At 46.6% G+C, this 23,495-nt stretch overlaps 1 protein-coding gene across 1 annotated transcript; it reads right to left on the bottom strand.

The window, feature by feature from the left end:
* Nucleotides 1-16,837: 16,837 nt before the first annotated feature.
* LOC144798218 (olfactory receptor 11A1-like) lies at nucleotides 16,838-23,018 on the bottom strand. The gene is made up of 2 exons (XM_078668966.1): nucleotides 22,746-23,018; nucleotides 16,838-17,788 (listed from the first exon to the last, which is right to left on the bottom strand). Exons 1-2 carry the CDS (start codon nucleotides 23,016-23,018, stop codon nucleotides 16,838-16,840), a joined length of 1,224 nt encoding a protein of 407 aa, XP_078525092.1.
* Nucleotides 23,019-23,495: the final 477 nt, after the last annotated feature.

Below are 23,495 nucleotides of genomic sequence, written 5' to 3'. Positions count from 1 at the left end.
GGTGTGCCACAAATAAAGTGTAGTACTGGGAGCATTTACCTATCTCCACCACAAAGGGCACCATAGCTGTGTACACTTATGTGCTCCAACATCATCTAGCCCCAATCTTCAAAATCCAGTCTAATCTCTAGTTGGAAGACAGCAGTCAGTGGCTATACTGCTAGAACTTAGGCATATGACATTCTCGCATCCCATCTGTTGCAAAACCATTACCTACAGCTAGATCAAGGTCCTGAACAATTGTGTTAAACCAGGTCAGCTAAAAGCATTGCTCCAAACATTAAGGGTTCATATTCATAGGGGCTCGAGAGGGTGCACGGCCAGATCGCCACACCCTAGTGTAGCTCTGCCCGGCTGATCTCACATCTGACAATTATCCGCCTGCAATTGCTGCATCTTTGCCCTGAAAACGCATGACCCGCAAAACGAAGCTTCCCTGCTCCCTTTGGGGACATTGCAGATCGCAGGAGGCTGCCACAATGACCAGAATTCAGGTGAGTGCTGTCCTGACGGCGACTTCACAAAATGGCGGCGGCCACAAGGCCTTGAAGACGGAGCTCGCCCGCTGATGCTCCAGGCATCGGAGGCAGGTTGTGACTACTCTAGAGCGGGCTGTGCCAGAGGGGCATGCGACTGCCTGCCGGGGCGCCGCCTGCACTCTGTGGTCCCAGGAGCTGCCGGATCTGTGGGAGGACGCCGGGGGTTCTCTACAGGGATGCGGAGTCACTGGCGGAATGCTGCAGAGTCCAGGGGCTTGGCGTGAACTTCAGTGCAGCCCAACAGGACTATCGAATCGCCTGGTGCTGGTTGCGATAAGTGGGGATTTAATCAATAGGAGTGTAGAGGAAAAGAGGTAAGGCCGCCCCCCGCTCAAACAACTGTAAACAAAACACACCTTACCTACTACTAGTACATCAAAACTTCATTGACCAACAGGGATAATCTGATGAGCCATCTAGATCCTCCAAGTGTGTTAAATAGCACTAATCTCATGGGTCAAGGATGTAGGTTTAAAGAAAAACAGAAGCAGGTCCCCAAAACCACAAGAAATGTGTGAAAACAGAGAGAGTGCCTCACGGTCGTAACTCCTGAGGGGGTTCCTGGTTAACAGTGCCCAGTATACCCACTTCTCATCATCGGTCCCTCTCTCTGTGTGCAGTGTGAAAAGATGACCAAAAAGCGACCAAGTATATAAATAGTAATGGTGGTATGTAAAGAAAATAGCCAATACCAAAGTGCACCTTTGTAAATAGTGTACCAGGGCACCTATGAACCCCCCCAAAAAAAATATAATAAATAAACCAATGTGTTAAGTGCAACCAAAGTTTAAAAAAAAATTTTGGTAAGGGTTGCTAGCTCTCTATCTTTATTCTGGTGCTGCAAGCCTTCCAGATTAGAAATGGGTTTTAATATACCATACAAGTTCAAAGTGTCGACATGTTTCATTGCTCTTCTTTCAGCAATTTCATCAGGGCTGTCTGGGGTTCTTGGTTGGTAATCATCACACTTATGTATATATCGGACCTGTATCAGGAATAAAACAGAACACAGAGGTAAAATCATAAACACCCCTCAACCGGGGGTTTATATTGGCGGCCACTCGCACATAACCCATAGATATAGGGGCCAAGAAGTTACCTTATGATTGCCACATCCGGACGTACCGGCAACCATACAGGGGACCCCGTGTCACCTGATCACGTGTCCTTCGGTAACTTGGTATAACTCAAGCCCGCTGGGAAAGCAAGTGTATACAAGGGAAGAACAATCATTTATGAGCCAAAAGGTACAGCTATCAATTCAGCACTCACAACTGTATTTTTCATAAAGGGCATCCCGTTAATCACGGCGAGTTTGCCTAGTACCATATACGGTGATATTACTCATTTCCGAACTTCCCCGCACTCGTCATAGTAATATTCGCCAAAATGGTAATGTGCTCAAAGAGAAGGAAATCAGTCCTCCCCTACCTTCTGCACTCAATATATTGCCGGAAGGGCAAGGTGGCGTGCCCACCTGGGATTGCCGTCATGCATTCAGACAAAATGGCCAAACTTTAAAAACAAGCATACCGCAAAGACGTGAGCCCTTCAAGCATCATATAGAATCCTTACTATTGCCGCGTCCCTCCGGCGCTTCCGACGGTCCCACAACCATGCTGCCGTCTCGACGCGGAAGTACACACAGCTCCAAGCCACGCCCTCCACGTTACGTGGCGAGTCGCGTCAGCGGTAACTGCAACGGCCATCTCACGAACTCACACCCTGAACTGAACTCACACCCTGAACTGTAAGCTAATAGGGTAAATGAACAAAATGCAGGGGTCCTTACGTGGGGAGTTAAGGGAGTAGCTGGGATTACCTCCTACTCACTTTGTTCCATTCGATGTTTTCATTCAACCCCTCCCGGTCTGCCTTTTCTGAAAAAATCCACTTTGCCTCTTTTCGCGCCAGGATGAGATCTAAATTATGTGTGTCTCCCACTACTTTCTCTAGAACAGTCCATGTCAGGTCTTTTTTTTGTCATGTCCCTTCTCAGTAAAATGTTGTACTAGGTGAGTGGTCAGCTTCTTCGCTCTTATCGTACTCAAATGCTCTTGTGTGCGAATTTTTACCTTGCGGGAGGTAAGGCCAATATAGTGCAGCCCACAGCTGCAAGTCAGCCTATAAATAACATGTGATGTGTTACAGTTACTGAAGCGGTTAAGGAACCATGTCCTCCCACTCTGCAGAACAACGCTTTCCGTAGCTGTGGTGTAGCTGCACACAGAGCAGCTCCCACACGGATAATGTCCATTGGGAACAGTGCTCGACAGGACTGCCACAGGGCATCGAGTGTGAACCAACTTTGCCCGTAGGTTAGATGCTCTTTTGAAGGCGAACCTAGGTGCCGGCATCTTGCTCGTTGGAGTGTCTAGGATGGACCAGTGCTTTCTAATAATTTGTCTCATCCTAGTGGACAAAGGATCAAAGGTGGTACCCACTGGAAGACAGATCTGTTTCTCTTTAACATTTCTCTCCAAAAGAGCCTCACGTGGAGTGTTTAGAGCCCTCTTTCGTGCATGTTTTATGACCTTCGCCTGGTATTCTCTATTCTTGAGTTTGGTGGCAAGCTCCTCTGATTGACTTATGAAGGTCTCAGTAGTGGAGCAGTTACGCCGATATCTCAAGAACTGCCCCACTGGAAGGTTGTCCCTGAGTGCTCGAGGGTGGAAAGTTTGGTAATGGAGGAGGGAATTCCTATCAGTGCTCTTGTGGTGTACACTGGTAGTCAATTTATGGTCCGACGCAGTGATGTCCACATCAAGATACACTGCTGACCTGTTGCTGATAGTCCAGGTGAACCTCAGGCTGGTATCAGCTTTATTAAGCCACTGCAAAAACAACTGGAGTTGGTCCTCTGCACCTGTCCAGATGCAGAGGACGTCATATATATATATCTTTTCCATACTGCAATATTTGCCAAGTATGGATTGGAGGGATGATATACCACATTCTCCTCGAACTGGCCCACATATATGCAGGCCAGACTAGGGGCAAATGTAGCCCCCATTGAGGTCCCGGATGTCTGCAGGTGTAGCTGGCCTTGATATTCAAACATTTTTTTGGGTGAGAGCCAACTCTATACATTGCAAAACAAAAGTTTGCGATGTGTCATAAAACCATTCCATATCCCCCAGGGGTCTCGCTGCTGCCACCAGCGTGGCATCCTGGGGGATGCTGGTATACAACGACTCAATGTCGATGGTGACCAGTATTTAGGTCTCAGGATCGAATAGATATCATTTAGGATGTTCAAAATATCAGTGGTGTCCTGTACATAGGATTTTTGGCTGACCACCGCTTCCCTAAGGAAAAAATCGGCGAACTGGGATAGGGGCTCGAGAACAGATTGTATCCCCGAAACAATGGGGCGGCCGGGGGGTGGGCGTTGGGGTTTGTGGATTTTGGGCAGTATGTAAAATGCCGGTACCCGAGGCTTAGTATTGATGATAAAGTCAGCTTCTTAAGGGGTAATCCACTTTTTAGCTACCGCGTCCGCCACCATATGTTTGATGGTATCTAGGAGGTCGGGAGTGGGGTCACGCATAAGAGGATGATAATTAGTGCGGACCCCAAACAGTTTCAGTATTTCTGCTTCATAGTCCGCGGTGTTGAGCACAACAACCGCCCTGCCTTTATCGGCTGGCTTAATTGTGATTGTGGTATTCTGTTGTAAACACTTCACCGCTAACCAGTCATCCCTGCTCATATTCTGCCCCTGTTGGCGTACCTGGTTAGCTTCCAGGGCTTCTATCTCTTGTAGGATACGTTGTTCGAATACTGCGACCTCAGGGCCCAGAAGAGAGTTAGGTGGACAAAAAGTAGAGGGGCGATGTAGGTTGGTGTCAAAGAGGGACAGGGGTGATTTTTCTTTATCAACAAAGAATTTATGCAATTTGATCTTGCGCAACATTTCGGACACCTCAGTCCTACAAAGAAAGGCATCATGTTTAGGAGTGGAGACAAAGCCCAAACCCTTGTTTAATACCCCACGTTCACTCGGGGTCAATTCCTATGATTACAGATTAACATCTATTTCATTACAGTACGGTGCTAGAGGTTCACTTACAACCCCTGGTTCTGAAATGATCTGCCCCTGCTCCCGTGTGACCCGGGGTGAGTGCGTTTGCCATGTCGATTGCCCTCTGCCCCTGCCTTGACCCCGTTGTGCCTGTCCGCTGCCTCCGCGAGCGCCTCTCGGGGGTTGCCCTAAAAAAGCTCTCAATAGGACCCCCAAATCCTCGTCTGATCTGTTCTCTGGAGCGAAATTCACCCTATTGCTCGTGGATGCAGGGTAGCGGTCCGATGTCTCCTCGTCTTCACTGCTAGTGTTGTCAAAGCTCCAATTGTTGGGTGTGCGCCTATTATCTCTTTGTCCCCCTCTCTGGAACTGTTGGCCCCGTCTTTGAAAATTAGGACCACGTGGTTGAGTCACTGGTTTGTCATAATACTCATCCTCAGTGTAAGGAAATGCCCACGTGTGTGTGTAACAATCAAAATTCTTCTTGAGGCCCTTGATCTTCTGATTGACCATGTAAGTTTTGTACTCTAACAAATCGCCCTGTATCCTTGCTAACTGTTCCTTGACATCAGTAAATGCAGAATTATTGTTCGAACTGTCCTCAAGGTCCAGAATCTCTTTTAAAAGGGCCTCACTCAGATGTTTTGCAGTATTGATAATTAGGATGAGCCAATCCCTCGTACATTTATTTGCTATGAAACTCCGAACAGTGCGGAATTGCTTATCCTCGAGAAAAATCTTAGGTTCAAGACGAACTATCAAACTCGGGGGAGAGGCACCTGCCCTGAGATTTTCAGTCATAAGGGCCCCATGTAGGGCAACCCTTATCTGACGTTTTTTGAGATTGCTCAGTTTATCCCATTCATCTCTCGCTGTACCATCAGTGTTAAGAGGAGCATCAGGTAATAATGAAGGACCAGATAGAATGAGCGCTATCTGCTCATCTGTAAATGCTAAGCAGTTCATCCCAGCCTCACCGAGAGAATCTGTTAAGCTCTCGAGTTTTACCAAGAAGTATCAAACTGTGATAAAAGAGTGACCGCAAGGATCTTTATATACCTACTGGTTCAAAGAATAAAAATATGTTTTAAATAACTACTCCCACGGCTGATCCACCGTACAAAGCCAATGTAATCAATAGGAGTGTAGGGGGAAAGAGGTAAGGTCGCCCCCGCTCAAACAACTGTAAACAAAACACGCCTTACCTACTACTAGTACATCAAAACTTCATTGACCAACAGGGATAATCTGATGAGCCATCTAGATCCTCCAAGTGTGTTAAATAGCACTAATCTCATGGGTCAATGGTGTAGGTTTAAAGAAAAACTGAAAACAGGTCCCCGAAACCACAAGAAATGTGTGAAAACAGAGAGAGTGCCTCACGGTCGTAACTCCCAAGGGGGTTCCTGGTTAACAGTGCCCAGTATACCCACTTCTCATCATGGGTCACTCTCTCTGTGCGCAGTGTGAAAAGATGACCAAAAAGGGACCAAGTATATAAATACTAATGGTGGCATGTAAAGAAAATAGCCAATACTAAAGTGGCTACATGCCTGACCTGACATTGCTGGCTGGCTGCTTACTTCACACGCTTGGGCAAGGTGAACACGAAATCCTGAGGCTGATTGGTGACCCCCTGGCCAGCTAGCACAGTGGACCACAGTGTGCACTGCTGAGCCGAGTTATTATCCTTTTAGGAACACGAGTGGTGGGCTTTGTTGCCAGTGGCTGCGGAAACGTGGACATTGCCGCCCTTCTACTCCTAATACCCATGTGGGCTAAGGGTCTAGTTTCCAGCTGGAAAAAGCTACAATATCGCTGCGTAGTGACTCACAAGTGCACAGCCCACTGTCCTGCTATGGTTTTGCTCACCACACAACATAGGAAAAACAGATAAATCCCAGCATTGCCTCACATTGGAGTAAACTTATCCGGTAAAATTCACCGGAAAGCAGCCTCGGACTCGGAGGTGGAGGCCCCTGGAGATGGCCCATCCACACTAGAGACTATGCTGTTGGGCATGCAAAAAAGCTTCCAAGCCAAAGAGGGCACCATGTCCGCCCTGAACCATCATCTGGACCACATGTCTACACAACTAGAGAAACAAAACACGAGAATGGGGGAGGTTGAGAGGAGGGTCTCCACTATGTAAGATGGTCTCAGTGATGTCTCTGGCAAAGCACTTAATATGGAAAAGATACTTGAGCTCATTCAAGCAAAAAATGAGGACTTAGAGGCCCGGTCTCGGCGAAATAACATTAGACTTACAGGCCTGCTGGAGTCCACCAACACTGGCTGAATGGAGACCTTCATTGAGAATTTGATTAGAGACATTTTTTGCCCAGAGAACCTGTCCAATATGTTCATCATTAAGCGAGCTCATCGCTCACTGGCTGAGAGACAAGTACCTGGTGCTCCACCTCACCCTATAATCGCCTGGCTCCTAAAATATAGGGATCGCAATGCCATTCTGAAACTTGCAAGAGAAAAGGGTGCCATTAACCATCAGGGCAACTTGTTGTTCTTATTCCCTGACTTTACTGTCGCAGTCCAGTCGGCGCGTAGGGAGTTTGGCTCTGTAAAGAAGCTGCTACAATCTGAGGGTATCCCATATGCCATTTTGTATCCCACTTGCCTGCGGATTGGTCAGGATGGAGACTCTAAAATTTTCACCACACCAAAAGCAGCAATGAGCTACACTAAGACATTGAAACGGCGACGCCTGGAAGTCCTGGCTGATCATGATGAGGGGGAATAGTAGACCGACTAGTGGATACCAACCTACGCATTTAATAACTGCTCACCTGCTGGTTTCACTATGGGGACTTTGTAGTGTGACCCCCTGTTGTTATTGTGTCTTTGTTGGACGAGGCTCAACATTGCAAGATGGACTGCCTTGATGCACTATTTTAATTTCCCTGTTCATGGTATTCTGGCACAGGTACTTGACCTGATCAGCCACCTCCTACCTTGTAGGAGGCAAGTGGCCCTCTGACGTTCCCCATATGGGAGATCCCCACATGTTACGAGCTATACATTTTCTATGTTGGGGAATGTTTATTCAGGGAAGGGATGGCTTTGGCAAGTTGGGGTTGCTGAAGTTGGTGAGGGGATGAGGGGGTCATGGGAGAATGGATGGCACTTTGTTAATACATTGAATCTGAGTCTGGGCAACACCCTACTACAGTTGGTCATCACACTTTTATATGTATCCTTTCAACTGCCAGATACCGGTGGTAATATAAAGTTCCTTACATGGAACCTGCATGGCTTAAATAGTCACAAGAAAATCCTCTCTTTTGTATTGGCTTATCTGGACAGGATAGATGTCCAGATAGCATTCCTGCAGGAGACACATCTTACACAGTTATCTGAAAAAAATGTGGGCATGCGGTGGGCTGAAGTTCGGATCGCTTCCTCCTATTCCCCTTACTCCAGTGGGGTGCTAATTCTCATCAAGAAGGGGGTTCCCTTTACCGTTCTTAGTTCAGAGATGGATGACAGGGTAGATTGGCTCTGCTACATGGCAAGCTTGGCGGTGTGGGAGTGCTGTTGGTTAATGTTTATGGGCCAAATGTGGATGACCACTCCTTCTTTGCTGATGTGTGGCACCGTATATCCAGGTAACCTCCTGCCGAAATCTTGTGGGAGGGTGACTTCAATACCTGCCTTGATGTAACTATAGATAGATTGGGAAGTGTGGCCACTCAACACAGGTTGGCGACTGATGCATTACTCGGGCTGTTAGAGGCTGGGAACATCCATGATGTCTGGTGGATGAGGCACCCTAGGGCACAAGAAAATTCCTTTATATCTACCGTACATGGTACGTGGTCCTGCTTGGACTACTTGGTTGTCTATGAGGTTGCCTGCACCTGGGTGGTTGATGTTAGTCATTTGGCAAAAACGCTGTCTGATCACTCCCCAGTGCTGCTTGAAATGCACGTTCCTGAGTATGAAAGGCCCCGTTCACGTGGCGACTGCAAATGCTTCAGTGACTGATCAAGTTTTTAAGTGCACTGTGAGTGAGGCGGTTCGTAACTTTTTCAAAGAAAATGAGGGCACCGTAGACAGCGCGGGCGTCCTGTGGGAAGCGTTCAAGGTCACAATACGGGATGTGTGTATTGGTGCGCAAGCTGGGGTCTTGCAAGATTTATGCTGCAAAATCAGTAAGCTTGCTGTAGAAATATCCTTATTGGAGTATGACTATGAGCAGACCCTCTCCCAGAAAAGCTAATTGCAATTCGTGACCTGGTTTCTGAGCATAATGAAACCGTAGACCGGGAGATGTCACATAGATCACGTTGAAGCCCGGCACATTATTATGGGGAAGGCCCAGCCGCTCCCTTGCACAGAAGTTAACGGTACCCCAGAGTCAGGAATAGATCACGAAAATGCTAGATGAGGAGGGTGAGGCACACTACACCACACCAGAGATAAGTAAACTGGTGCTAGACTTCTACTCTGATCTCTATGCGAAGCAGACACAAGCCCCGGCAGCTGATATCAACTCTTACCTGGATGATTTTGCGCTCGTTGTTGGTTGCCCAGCGAGATTACCGCAGGCAGCCATTTGATGACGAGGACGTCAGGCCCGCCATTGCGTCGCTCCGGACAGGTAAGGCAGCAGGCCTAGATGGGCTCCCGAGCGAGTTCTACGAGGCCTATGCCACAGAACTGGCCCCTAGATTTTTGGAGGTATTTGCGGAGGCGTATGAAACTTGCACCCTCCCTCCCACACTTAAGGAGGCACTCATTGTCATGCTCTTGAGCCGGACAAAGCAGCCAATGGTCCTTGACTCCTACAGGCTCCTTTCCATGATTAATATTGATGCCAAAATATTGGCAAAAATTATCCCCAGCAGACTCCAGCCCTTAGTTTCCAACCTGGTACTCCCGGACCAATCGGGATTTGTACCTGCATGACCGACTATGCACAACCTGCGCACTGTTTTTGCCACTTTACATAACTTTGAGTCGGATTTTCAGGCAGTGGTGATGCTGCTAAACGCCGCATAGGCGTTCGACTCTCTGCAGTGGGAGTATATGTTCACTGTGCTGCTGCCCATGAGGCTGCCACCTTTCTTCCTCAAATGGATCCACCTGCTATATGCTGCTACAGTGGCGCGGGTACGCGTGAACTGCTGGGTGCCTGACGCCTTTCCATTAAATAGAGGCACGCAGCAGGGCTGCCCCCTGTTGCCAATACTTTTTGAGCCTTTGGCAGGTAAATTGCGCCAGCGACATGCTCAGGCAGCGTTGAGATTCGTCAGGGGTCGTTGGTGGTTTCGCTATACGCGGACGACATCCTGCTGTATGTCCGCGAGCCATCTAAGGGCCTTATTTATGAAGGCCTTGCGCCGCCGGTGCGTCACTTTTAAAATGGGAAAAAGTGACGCACCGGCGGCGCAAGGCCTTCATAAATATGACCCTAAGTATCTACGGGAATTAATCCATGAGTGCGGAAAGTTTGAGAGGTATTCAGGCCTTGGCATAAATTGGGCAAATTCGATGGTGTTCCAGCTGACAGCTGGTCCCCGTGAAGTAGAGTTAGACTTCCCTCTGATGTGGTCCACTGAACCGACCTGGTATTTATGCGCGTGGCTGCACAGGGACCCCAACGTGGTGATTCCTGTGAACTATGGCCGTGTCCCTACTAAGGTTACTGAACAGGCAGCAAGATGGGCTAAACTACCGCTTTCCCTGGCAGATCGAATAGCAGTCGTCAAAAAGACGATTCTGCCAAAACTACTTTATCTGTTCATCAATATCCCGATTCACCTCAACATTGCATTGTTTAAAATGCTTCAATCATCTTTGCAAAAAGCCCCAATGTAGCCTGGATGCACTGGTGCAACCGTTCGAGCGAGGCGGCTTTGGAGCTGCTGATATTAGGCTCTGCTACCTGTGTGCTTAGGCACAGTTTGTGCATTTCTGGTATTTCCTGCAGCGGTTCCAGCCGCACATTGCAGTCGAGGCAGATTCGTTGCTCCCTGCGCCGCTGGCGGCAGCTGCATGGCTCACATGGTGGGCCTGTGCCAAAACCAACCCTGTTCATTGCACTTCGTGGGCATGGAAGGCTCTGGCAAAAAGGGCACAATTAGATTACCTCTACGCCCCACTGCTACTGCTTGCTGCACACCCAGATATTTCTGCTACACAAGCGCAGGCAGCGTTGCACACACTGGGAAAGGCGGGGATTGCACGTCTGGGTGACCTCTATACACAGAGCCAGTTTAGACATACAGGGAGGGCGGGAACACAACATGATGCTGGGGTTCACCTATGTGCGTGTGAGGCGTTCTGTTTATCCCAAGTATCCTGCCAAGCCGGGAACGCTGCTGGCACTGCAGGCGGTGCTAGCAGGCAAATCATGTAGGGGACTGATAACTAAATTATATAATGCTTCCCTGAGTGACCAGGACCTGCCTTACAACCCCTCCTACAATAAATGGAATTCAACACTAGGGGCCTCTCCGTCACTGGATGCCTGGAAGTTCTGCTGTACATTAACGGTGAATTGTAACCTACGCATCATACATTTCAAATACTTACCTCAGCTCTACTACACACCTTTTCAATTGCATATATTTGGACTGCGGGAGAACGCCTGCTGTGTGCGGTGTTGACAGGAGGATGCAGAGTGTATGCATCTTGCATGGCACTGTGCTGGTATACATGCCTTCTGGACTCAGGTCACCAGTGTGCTCACGGAGGTGATGCTGGAAACTGTGGTGTGTGTGACTGATGTCTGCCTACTGGGATGGGTAAAGAACCTCAAGCCCGGCAATCGGAGAGTGGTGTCTGTCCCTACTTTGTATGCCAAGCGCGCAATGCTGCAGGGCTAAAACTCTCCCGACAGTGAAGAAGTGGGTCTGAGAATTGCTGTATTGCAGGGACCAATTGAGGACTTATGTAATGTAATGTAATGTGTATACTTGTAAAGCGCACTGTTGCCAGTCGGCGTCCTGGCGCTGTATACCGCTGGGGAACCCGACCTGGCTTTCCCTGTGGGATGGTCCCTGCTGGGAATCCCCAAGGTGGAGCCAGGCATCCCGGCGTTGATGGGACCGATGTGGAGATTAGGCAAGATAATGCCCAGAGTTGCCGAGTGGGACCCCTGGTTACAGTACACACCGAGGCGAGAATTATCGAGTCCGCTGACCCTGGTTCACGACCCTGCCGCGTCGGGAATTGAACCCTGGTCCCGGGCCGACTTCTGCTTCCGGGTCTGCTGCCTCTAACCAGTGAGCCACACCACTCCACTTATGGGGAGGAACTGCCTGAGGCCTCACGTCCCACTCACGGGGTACCTGCTTAGCAATCCTAATTTGCAGTAGACACCTGTAATGATGTACTAATTGCTCGAGGTGGTGGGTTCAGCACCGGGTTCAAGTAACTCATTCAGTGCTGGATTATAAGGTGGGGAGGGTGGAGGGTCTGTTTTGTTTGGGAATTATTTTCAACTGTAAAATGCTTGTATTGCCCATTTGCTCCAACTGACTTGCTTAGTCCCGTCTGAGGGCTCTGTATCTTCTTGCTGCAAGCTGAACAATAAAAAGATATTAAAGAAAGTCCATATTTATGAAGCCTTTGAGTTGCCCTGCATCCCGCAAGGTGACGCACGGACAACTCAAAGGCTTCAGTAATATTTATGAAGCGTCGCAAGGTTCTGATTTGTAAAGAAATGTGATGTAACCCAGTTGCCTGTGCTGGGTTACGTTACATTTCAAACTAGGAAGCGTTCCATGGGTGGAACATGGGCGTTCTCATGCATCCACCCATTGATTTTGACACATTCCTAGATTTCCAAAGACTTGTAAACCTGGGAATGCTTCAACTGCAACGCCTTTTCAAGAGAGGCATAAAGAGGAGAAATACCTGTATTTCCTCTGCAGCACACATGGAAAGAGGGAAATGCCTCCAAGGAGTATTTTTGAGCAGGAAAGTGTCCCTTCCAGCACAGAAACAATCCTGGCCATAATACTGGCATCCTTGAACTATGGTGCCAGGGAGCCTGCATTAGTGGAAGGCAGCACACAGTGAGAATGTGCTTGGAGAAAGCAGAAATGGCATATATAGCAAATGCAACAAGCTGTTGGACAGAGTGTTGACATTTTTTAACCACTCAGCCCCAGTCACAGATCTGGCTTTAATCCAGTGCTCTTTTGCTCACCATGCCACCCTAGTTTGGACCCAGCCATATGCAAATCAGTCTTGACCCTGTGCCTCATGGGAAGAGTCCAGTCCAAACTCCCATTCCAGGTCCTCCCTTGACTGGAAACAAGCACCACGGGACGGGTTCTGGGGTATCACCCCTCGTCAGCCAGGCTTGCTTGGCTGGACTGTTCCCATGGGGAGCAGGGTCAAGACTGATTTGCTTATGGCTTGGACCAAACTGGGATACTTGGTAAGCAAAATAACGATGGATTTAACCCAGATCTGTGACTGTGGGTGAGTGTTTTAAAAGTTACAGCACTCCGTCCATCATCTTGTTGTGTTGCTAGCTCTATTTTACTCACAATGCATGATAGCAAGAAGTTCTACAGAAATGCATGATAATGTACAGTTAGTGAGGAGCACAACATCATGTCAGATATTCTTTGTAACATTACAATTTTTTTAACCTCATTAACAGCATTGTGCATGTTCTAAAGATCGGTGTTCCTGTCTTTCAAACATGTATATTGGCTTCAATTTCCATATAAATCCAACACTATTAGCACTCACACCTCTCTTAACATAGAGTGGATAAAATAAGATAGCCCTGCCGAACTTTGAAGTTGATACTACATTTCAATCCAAATAAAGATAACCTAGTAGTTCAATAAAGAAACAGTTAAAAATACATATAGAATTATGATAGCAGGATTGAAGCCTTTAATAGTTTAATAATTCATTCTAGGAGTGAATGGTTTCTCCTTTAGGGCACTAAGCATAGATGTTAACAACTCTACAAACATCAAGAATAATGTCTGTGTAAAACAGAACTCTACATGCTGCATTGAAAAAAATCAGACTTTGTTTGCATTACACGACTTTTTCTCAATTGTTGCCAAGATAGATATGATCCTAAATCAAAAACTCAAGTAATTAAAAATGTCTAATACAGAAATCAAAAAACAAATAACCCTGGTACTAATGTCTAAAGGTCTGATTTAGATCTTAGAGGATGGGATACTCTGTCACAAATGCAACAGATAGCCAGTCCACCATGTAACATGTGCATTATATTCTATGGCACTTGTAATACTATGACGGACAGAATATCCAGCATGTTTGTAGTTATAGTTATGACTTAGTGTCCATAAGAAAAGCATATTATTTTGCCAAATGGTCACAAAATATTCAAGATTAGTACAACGCTCAGTTCGGCTGCTGTGTTGCAACTTTTGGGGTGATCCATCAAGTGGGGGCCAAGAGGAAGGGGGGGAGCAAAATTCGTTTTCCCCATGTTATTTCTCATTGGGATTTTAAACACATCTGCAGCCCGAATGACTGAACAAAATATCAACAAATTTGGCACACAAATTGCTCCTGGCCCACAAAATGTGCTTTTTGTTATTTGGTGTAAATCCATTCAATAGTTTTAGGAATATTACCTGAAATCTAAACGTTGTTCCCTCAGAACATAGGGGTACGTTACAATGGCGGATGGATTTGAGTCCCTCCGCCATCGTCACAGGAATTGGGACCGTCAGCCTATATGGCGGCGGTCCCAACCATGGAATTACAATGTGACAACCACTGTGGCGGTCGCATTGGGCATCTTTACCATTGCAGTGGGTGCTGCAGGCTACAGCAGCCGCCGCAATGGTAAACACGAATGCCTTGCATTTCCCTGCACTACGTTGCAAAGCATCCTAATATGGCGGACGGTACCTGCTAGGCACCACCACCATTCTGTGTCAACCAGGCAACCGGAACAATTGCCTGTAGTGGACCCGTGGGGAGAAAATTCCAGTCTGTCATCAAACCGGCTGCCATCACAATATGGCAGGCAGAGAATGGCTGCAATTTGAAGGTGAATCCACCACCAGCAGGCTGCCCGTGGGGGATTCACCGCTATCGTAATAACCCCCAAAGACTCTAAATATGAGTTGTGTTAATATTCTCAAGAAGATAACTGAATTCTTTTAACCACTTCAGTGCTCAGGATGGCCCCCCGCCGTCTGACATCACGGTGGGTGTGTGCTAAGGATGGCCGGGGCGGTCAAAATCCTGCCCACTTATTAATTCTCCCGCACAGCGGGAGAATTTGCGCAGCGCCGAAGGGGCTAAGAAACCTATATACAAAAGGTTACTTTTTTTAGATTTTCATACAGAAGTTGATCTATGCTTAGTTTTAGAAGAGATGCCACAATTTGCTTTTAATAATGAAAGCGTATAGCATCCCTTTGTCCTATACAACAGACTCGTCTACATGAGAACATTCGACTTCTCCTCCATGACTCACCTTTATATCTTCAATGCCCCACATTCTTTTTTAATATTCTCTGCCAAAGGGTATGCTCCTATATATATATAATGATGTAATATGTGTCGCCATCAGCAGTGCATTGCGGGGGCGCGAGTTATAGTTAGCTGAACTAACTATAACGGTGGAATTTCTCTGGTTTTGTATGAGTAAAATGTCCAAATAACTATAACGTTCCTGAAACCTATGCTTTTTTCAGTCAATTTCAATGTTTTTTTTAAAGCTAATTTCTAACTATAACGTCCCTGAAACCTATGGTTTTTTTTGCGAATTTCAATGGTTTTTAAAAGCAAATGTCTTACTATAATGTCCCTGAAACCTATGGTTTCTTCAGTGAATATATATATGTATATATATATATATATATGATGGAGAGGTAGAATTTTTTTATTTATATGTAGAGTCAGTGACTTGAATATAGGTTAACATGATGTTATAGTTAGGTGATAATGTCACTCACAATGTGAAACCACTGAAATCTACCAGTTATAGTTCAGTAAGCAAACTATAACCTGTATCCTGCCATGCACTTTTTAGGAACTCACATAATACATCAGTCATGATATGTAAAATGACATTATTGATGACATTATTGGTGGCCTCTTTAATGACATAATTCACACTGGAAGGTAAAAAGCAAGCTACACCCGAATCTTGTATTATCTGTCTCGTACTAATGTGCAGAATCTTTCACACCACACAGGACCTGAAGCATATCTGTGAAGTCACTCACATTGAGTACATATTATACTTTTCAAACTGACATTCATCTACATAAGAACTATTACATCTCTGTAGAATTGAGGTATTTATTAAACCTTGAAGAGCATTCAAAAGAGTGTTAGGCCATTTTTACCGTAATGAGATGTACCTGCTAATTGCCTCATCTGATATACATTTTTAAGCCAACTACTCCAAATTGGCCACTAATAAAGCATGTGTAATGAGGTACTAAGGACAACCATTTGCAGTTTGTTAAAAACACACTAAACCTATTCATGAAATGAGCAGAATGGCGCACACCTTTAGACAGCCCTTCCAATGATACTACAGCGGAAACACCTGCAAATGAGTACATGAAAAGATACAACAAAGTTTTCACTGGAATTCTAGCTATACATAATTTATAATGAAATTGTCAATAGTGTTACATCATAACAACTCTTTAACAACAGCATCTACACAGAAATTCAAAGATGAATAGTGTATAGAAGCAGAATCGTTACTTTCTCTTCATAGGTACTAGTCAAAGTCAGCTTCTATTGTGTTTAAATAAAGAATTACTTGCATTTTAAACTTTATTGACCCTAAAACTGTCTGCAGGGGTATACATTTTGATTTTATATATGATCACATCTACATATATTAAATTTGTGCTGCATATAATTGTGAGCCCATTTCTACCTACATTTTACCTTAGATAATCTAGGGCTTCATATATTACTTTGATAAGTAATAGTTTGACCACCAGTGACAGTTTGATTTCAAGGTGCTATGATTTTACACACAAATGTTTCTGGAAATATGCAAACATATTTAGACTGTGCATCCTAGTAGGGATATAAAACGAAACCTAGAGGTATAACCCAATTAAACCACCAGTATTTATAAAAAAATGAATTTAAGGTCTGGACATGCTTTTGCAGTGCACTACACGTGTGGAAGACAATGACCATGCCATAACACAACACATAAAGCAGCAAGACATACCCAGGTCACAACTCATATCAATTACAGCCATCCTTATACAGTCACAATCTTTAGGTACGCAAGTTGAGATTTCTAGCCATGTATAGGTCACAGCATCTTCTTTAAATGCTTCCTGAAGGCCTCCATTATCGCCTTATTTCTCAGAGCATAAATAAAAGGATTAGTCATCGGGGTGGCCACAGTGTACAATAGCGATAAGGCTTTGTTTGTATTCAGTGACTGTCCGGCTGTCGGCACCATATACATTATGATCAGTGAGCCAAAAAATGTGCTGACCACCGCCAGGTGGGCGCTACATGTAGAAAAGGCAGTACTCCTCCCTTTATTTGACTTGATTTTAAGGATTGCTGATATAATATATAAATAAGATATCACAATACATGTGAAAGGGAGTGATACTACACCAGCTGACAAAATAAAATCAACTAATCTAATCAGGGCGGTGTCAGAGCAGGCTACTTTAAGAAGAGGTTCTAAATCACAGAAGAAATGGTCTAGCTCATTGATGCCAAAGAACTCTGCTGTACTCACTAGAGAGTGCGCATACGCCATCAAAATAAAGGAAGTCATCCAAGATCCAAGAGCAAATTGAATACAGCGCCTCCGGTCCATGAGTCTTCGGTAATGTAAAGGATAACATATGGCCACATATCTGTCATAGGCCATTACTGTCAGGAGGAGGCATTCAGCAGATGCCATCCAGGTAAAGAAGAAATATTGTATCATACACTTGCAAAAAGAAATGACATTGCTGTCTGTCAATAGCCCACTGAGTAAGGTGGGCATCACATTGGATGTTGCACAGATATCCAACAGTGACAGGTTCCCAAGGAAGAAGTACATGGGAGAGCGAAGGTTGACTTCCATATACACAGTTAGTATGATGAGGCCATTTCCTGACACAATTAACAAATACATAGTCATGAATATAAGAAAGAGGAACGGCCTCATCTGTGGAACAACCTGCAGTCCAGTGAGTAGAAATTCTGCAACATTAGTTGTGTTTCCTGAGCAGTCTGCATTTGACATGGCTATTATCTAGAAAAAAGACAAAAGAGGAATTAATATTACTTTAGACTATTGCTGTTTTGGGATATCAGAGTGATACTTTCTGTGGCAGTGAGACCTGCCAGATGAGGGAATGTTATGTTATGTTATGTTAAAAAGATTTTTATAGCGCAGCTAACACCTGAAGGTTTCTTGGCGCTGGTGCTGAGGAAACAAAGAAAGAAATAAAGAAGTGGACAACAGGACTAGTTATAGGCATCAGTAAACAAAAAAGTTTTAAGAAGGGATCTAAACCTGGTGTATGGAAGGGGCAACCTTAGAGGGGGAGGGAGGGCATTCCAGAAGGTAGGGGCTAAGAAAGAAAACCTAAGACCACCGTGTTTCTTCCTCTTAAATCTGGGGACTGATAACAGAGCCAGTTGGGACGAATGAAGGTTGCGTGAGGGAAGGTAGGGGTGAAGGAGGGAGGAAATAAAAGAAGGGCCTCCACCTGCAAGGGATTTAAAAATTATGCAGCCCAGTTTAAACTTGCAACGAGCGTTAACCGGGAGCCAGTGGAGGCTTTTCAAGAGAGGGCTAACATGTTGGTACTTGGCTTGGCGAAAAATCAGAGAAGCAGCCTGATTTTGAATCTGTTGTAGCCTCTTGGCTTGGTAGTCAGGGATGCCTACATAAAGCGCATTAGCATAATCAAGTCTCGAGATGACTAGCGCTAACAGCACCAGGGTAAGGGCCTCTGTGGTAAGGAGGCGGGAGATCTTTCGTATCTTCCTGAGCTGGAAGTGACTAGAGGACACTACCGCACTGATCTGATGTTTCATAGACAAGTCAGCACTAATAATCACCCCCAGACTTCTAGCCGAGTTAGTCGGGCAGGGGGGACTGCCCAAGTTAGTCGGCCAGAAGGATGGTTGCCAGGGGTTGGAGGGACCCCCGACAAGAACCAGCTCGGTCTTGTCGGGGTTGAGCTTGAGATGGTTATAGCTCATCCACTCACTAATGAAGCTGAGGGTGGTTTGAAAAGTAGAAATAGATTCCTCCGATTTGTCGATGGTAAAGACCAGTTGAATGTCATCTGCGTAATTGAACGCAGTGACATTCAGCCTTTGGAGGGATCGAATCAGAGGAGCCGGTATAAATTAAAAAGGAGGGGAGACAGGGAGGAACCCTGCGGGACCCCACATGTCAACCCGACCTGCCTCGCTGAAAATTGGGACAGCCTGACCGCCTGTTGACGGTTGGTCAGGAAAGAACGGACCCAGTCCAGTGCGGTGCCCTGGATACCGGCCTCCCTGACACGGCCGACCAAAATATTATGGTCGACCGTGTCAAAGGCGGCCGATAAATCCAGAAGCACCAGAGCCTGACAGATGTTAGTGTCGGCTCCTATGCGCAACTCCTCCATGACAGATAGTATAACTGCCTCTGTGGAGTGCGCAGGTCTGAATCCGGCCTGCTGGGGGTCCAAAAAGCAAGATTCCTCAATAAATGAGCCAAGGATGTGAGTAACGTGTGACTCCAAAACCTTGCTGAGGAAAGGGAGGAGGGATATTGGGCGAAAGTTGGTCATAACGGAAGGGTCTGCCGAGGGTTTTTTTAAAATGGCCACTACCTCTGCCTGCTTAAAAGAGCAAGGAACCTCGCCCGTGGCAAGAGAGTTGTTCAAAAGGGCCAGGGGGGGTTCAGGGCAAGCGGTAAAGGCTTCACGGAGAACAGTGGGAGGACAGCAATCGCTAGGAGAACCAGAGCGGACTTTGTGTAGGAGGGCGAGAAAGCCATCCAATGAGATAAGGGGAATCTGGGTTAGGGTGTGAGGATCTAATAGGGGGCAAAAAGCAACAGGTTGAAAAGAGGTAGGCATAACTTGGGTGGGGATGCTATTTTTGATCTTAACTATTTTATCAACGAAAAATTGGTTAAGGGAGTCACAAAGCAACTGGGAGGGGAGAGGTGCAATAGTGACTCTTTCTGGGTTGGACAGCTCCTCAACTATTGAGAAGATGTCCTTGGATTTGTTATCAGAATTCAAAATTTTTGGGGAAAAATATAAAGACTTAGCTAGAGATATAGCTGACTTATACTCTTTAAGTCGGATGGAGAAAATCAATTTAGTTTCAGGGGAATAGCCCCGGCGCCAACGCCGTTCGGCCTGACGGAGGCCAAGTTTCAGTGCTCTCAGTTCGTCCGTGAACCATCTTTGGGCGTCATGACGGCGCCTAGCTCTAACCATTTTTAAAGGAGCCACTGAGTCAGATGCCGTAGTGAGCCATCCGGTCAAGGCCTGGGCTTGTGAATCAATAGGCCCAGTGGTGGGGGGAACGGAAGTACAAAGTAAAACAGTAAATTTATTCAGGTCAGCCCTGGTCCAATTGCGAGCAGTAAAGTTGGTTTCTATTGGGTGTATGATAGGGGAAGGCACAGCCAAGGAAAAGGTGATCATAAAGTGATCTGACCAAAGACAAGGGAGGACAAGAGGAGTGGAGATGTCAAGGCAGGAGGTCCATACCTGATCTAGGATGTGGCCCTTAGTATGGGTAGGTGAAAGAATGTGCTGAATACAGTTCAAGCCTGACATAAGATCCAAGAAGGCATGTGAGCAAGGGGTTTCATGGGCGTCAAAAGGCCAATAATTAAAATCGCCAAGGACCAATATATTGGTGTTGTTAATGGCGAGTTGGGAAATTAGGGCGCCAAATTGGGTCACAAAACAGGGCATAGGTTGGGGAGGGCGATAGACCAGAACACATATGAGGGACGAACCGGGCTGCTCCAGTCTGAGCACCATGCAGTCGGTCAAAGGGATGTCAGTAGTGACCAATGAAGAAAAACGAATCGGGTACCTAATGATGGCTGCAACACCGCCGCCCATTTTGCCCGGAGGGCGATTTACATGGAGAATATAATAGCCCGGCGGGATTGCAGCCAGAATGTCGGGGGAAGAGTCTTCAGTGAGCCAGGTCTCGGTAAGGAATAAAATATCAGGTTGCTCAGACTCTAGGAGATGGAAAATGTCCAGCTGGTGGCTAACCAAAGAGTGAGTGTTTAAATAAATCACAGAGTATTTAGGGTTGCAAACCCTGGTGGGTGGAAGGGAGCTAGATCTTGAAGTCAGACTAGTCGGTTCAGTGGTGCCCAGCAGGGAAGTAATTTCAGGGAAAGCCGTTCTAGTCGTGAGCAAACCCAGAGATGCAAGCCTGGAGGAAGACTCAGGGATAGGGAGCATGGGGTCATGAAGACAGATAAGGGCAGAGCGGGTGTATGCAGGAGGACTGGCAGAGTGACATGCCCCTTGCCCCGGTCGGCCGCGGACGGGCGCAGACGGGCTTAACTCAGGCGCAACTCCGGCGCGCCTTCGTCGCGCCCGCTGCGCTCGTCCGCTGCGCCGACACATAGGGGCTGTTTATATAGGGGAGGATCTCAGGGGCGTGGCGATGGTGTCCCTCGCCTGGCCAGCCCAGCCCAAGATGGCGCCTCCGGCCGCCGAGAGTCCGCCGGTGTATCCTGCACCCAGCCGGCCACCGGTGCTCCCTGGGAGTGAGAGGCAGGTGAGTGACCAGTTAGATTTTAATAATTCCAGGAGGGGATTTGGAGCGGAGAGAAGAGGAGTTCCCAAATTAAAAGCGCGCCCCTGCTCTTATTTCAGCAGGGCGCGTGTGAGATAAAATACAAAGTACAAGTGTCCAAACACTTAGAAAGTTCTTCCGCTGTTCCTCCAGCCTCAGGCGTAGACCCCCTGCCACCGGGTCGTCAGCCTGTAGTTACTGGATGAAGGGAAATGGCACTACTAAATAGGGGAGGATCTCGGGGCGTGGCGATGGTGTCCCTCGCCTGGCCAGCCCAGCCCAAATTCTGCAACATTAGTTGTGTTTCCTGAGCAGTCTGCATTTGACATGGCTATTATCTAGAAAAAAGACAAAAGAGGAATTAATATTACTTTAGACTATTGCTGTTTTGGGATATCAGAGTGATACTTTCTGTGGCAGTGAGACCTGCCAGATGAGGGAATTGGAGTCTTATGTTTAAGAACTTGTTTCCTGGTGGAGGATCCTAGGCTTAAATTATCCACAAACATACGCTGAAACACAAAAATAAAAGAAACCATATATGACACTACTGTAGTCTTAGATTGATTTTCCAACAGTATACAATGAAATAGGCAATCAGAATATAAGGGTTATTGATTTTTTAACCTAGTATCCTGTGTTAGTTCATGGGGCTATATAACAACCCGACTAGTATGAATGTGGCACAGCCTCGCCAGATACACTGAGTGGGAGTATTTATTTATTTAAGAGTTTTATATAGCGCTAACCAGAGCCAAAGGTATCGGAGTGCTTTACAGCATGATCAATTGTAATATACAGAAAACATAGTAGTAGTAGTATAAACAATAGCACAGGACATATCACATAATATCGTCATAGAGCGCACAGTGTCACTAACAGGGTAAGTTATCCCAGCAGTGTGTACAAGGCCTTGTCAACAAAGAGAGCATAACAACTTGTGATGAGATTTGGCAAGGGGGGGTATAGGAGATAGTCCTGGGGCGAGTGGGGTAGCTTTCTTAATGTCAAAGTGTCTGTGCGCAGCCATGGGTAGGCTTCAACGGTTAGGTTATAGCTCTCCATACGGGAGAGATCAGTTGACGAGGAGGACTTTGAGCTGCTTTTTTAAATTACAAATAGGAGGAGTTAGTCCTGATATGGACTGGTATGGAGTTCCAGATTTGTTTTGTGCATTTCCTGAGAAGGAGCGAGATGTGGTTATTTGTTTGCGAGTTCTCAGATGTGTAATGTTGTGAAATTGGCTGGGCACTAGGACCAGGACACATGAGACAAGGTGGGGGGAAGCAGTTAGAGTAGTAGCAGGGAAAAGGAAGGACAGAATAAAGACCCTGAAATATAAAGTATGTGTCGGTGTCGGGATTTCAGGTCCACGACACTACAATTGGCGACGAGGATGGGATTTTTAACCCTGCATCTCTCACCTGTTGTCCTGTTGTGCGCGCTCCGCTGCCACAGAGCTGTGCTGCGTCATTGACCTGGAGTCCACCCCGGTCACGTTGTCCTTCCTCTGCGGTGAGTGTCGGCTCCACTGCCTCGGAGCCGTAAAAGTGCTGCTGTGCCCTGGGGAGTCCGCCCCAGTTGCGTGTGGTGCCTGTGGTGCTGCGTTCCTGATCGCGACCCAGGAGCCCACCCCAGTCGCGTGCCTGCTGCAGAAGTGCACCCCTTGCGAAGAGCGAGATTTCACCGGCGGCCATCTTCAAATCAGGCGTCTCCACCAATCCCCTTGCAAGGAGTGCTGGCAGCCATTTTGAGGTCAGACAAAGGCCTGAAATTGCATCAAGCATTGGCAAATGGTGATATGAAGAGTTCTCAGATGAACTAAAGTGCATTATCTGGATCACATTAACACATTAAGTGGATTGCATCCTTTCCAGTTGTCTTGCTGGTGTGTCTGCGCAATATTAGTGCAGAGTAGACTATCCATTACAAAGTAGTGACTCAGCCCTCTTTTGCCCAGTTACATATCATGTCCGGGTCACCCACGTCGAGACAGAGTCTTGCCTCCGCCAGTGCCAGCACCAAGCCGGAGTCGCCTACATCCACAGTGCAAATGGATGGACACAGACTCAGCATACTTGGAGTCCCTTTTCTACACCCGCCAGAACCCCCTGTCCCTGTATCGGGGGGAGGCATGGGCCTTCGCTGGCAAGAATGGCTAAAGGACTTTGAAG

This window comes from Lissotriton helveticus, chromosome 12 (genome assembly GCF_964261635.1).
Source record: "Lissotriton helveticus chromosome 12, aLisHel1.1, whole genome shotgun sequence".
Classification (NCBI taxonomy): Eukaryota; Metazoa; Chordata; class Amphibia; order Caudata; family Salamandridae; genus Lissotriton; species Lissotriton helveticus.
The sequence above is the reverse complement of the archived record's forward strand: the minus strand, read 5'-3'. Positions and strand labels throughout refer to the sequence as shown.

Excerpts from the sequence above, each read along its gene's own strand:
- LOC144798218 (XM_078668966.1), bottom strand. The coding sequence starts at position 23,018 with ATGGCCGCCGGTGAAATCTCGCTCTTCGCAAGGGGTGCACTTCTGCAG. Across the intron at positions 17,789-22,745 it reads CGCGCACAACAGGACAACAG|ATAATAGCCATGTCAAATGC; the intron begins GTGAGAGATGCA and ends TCTTTTTTCTAG.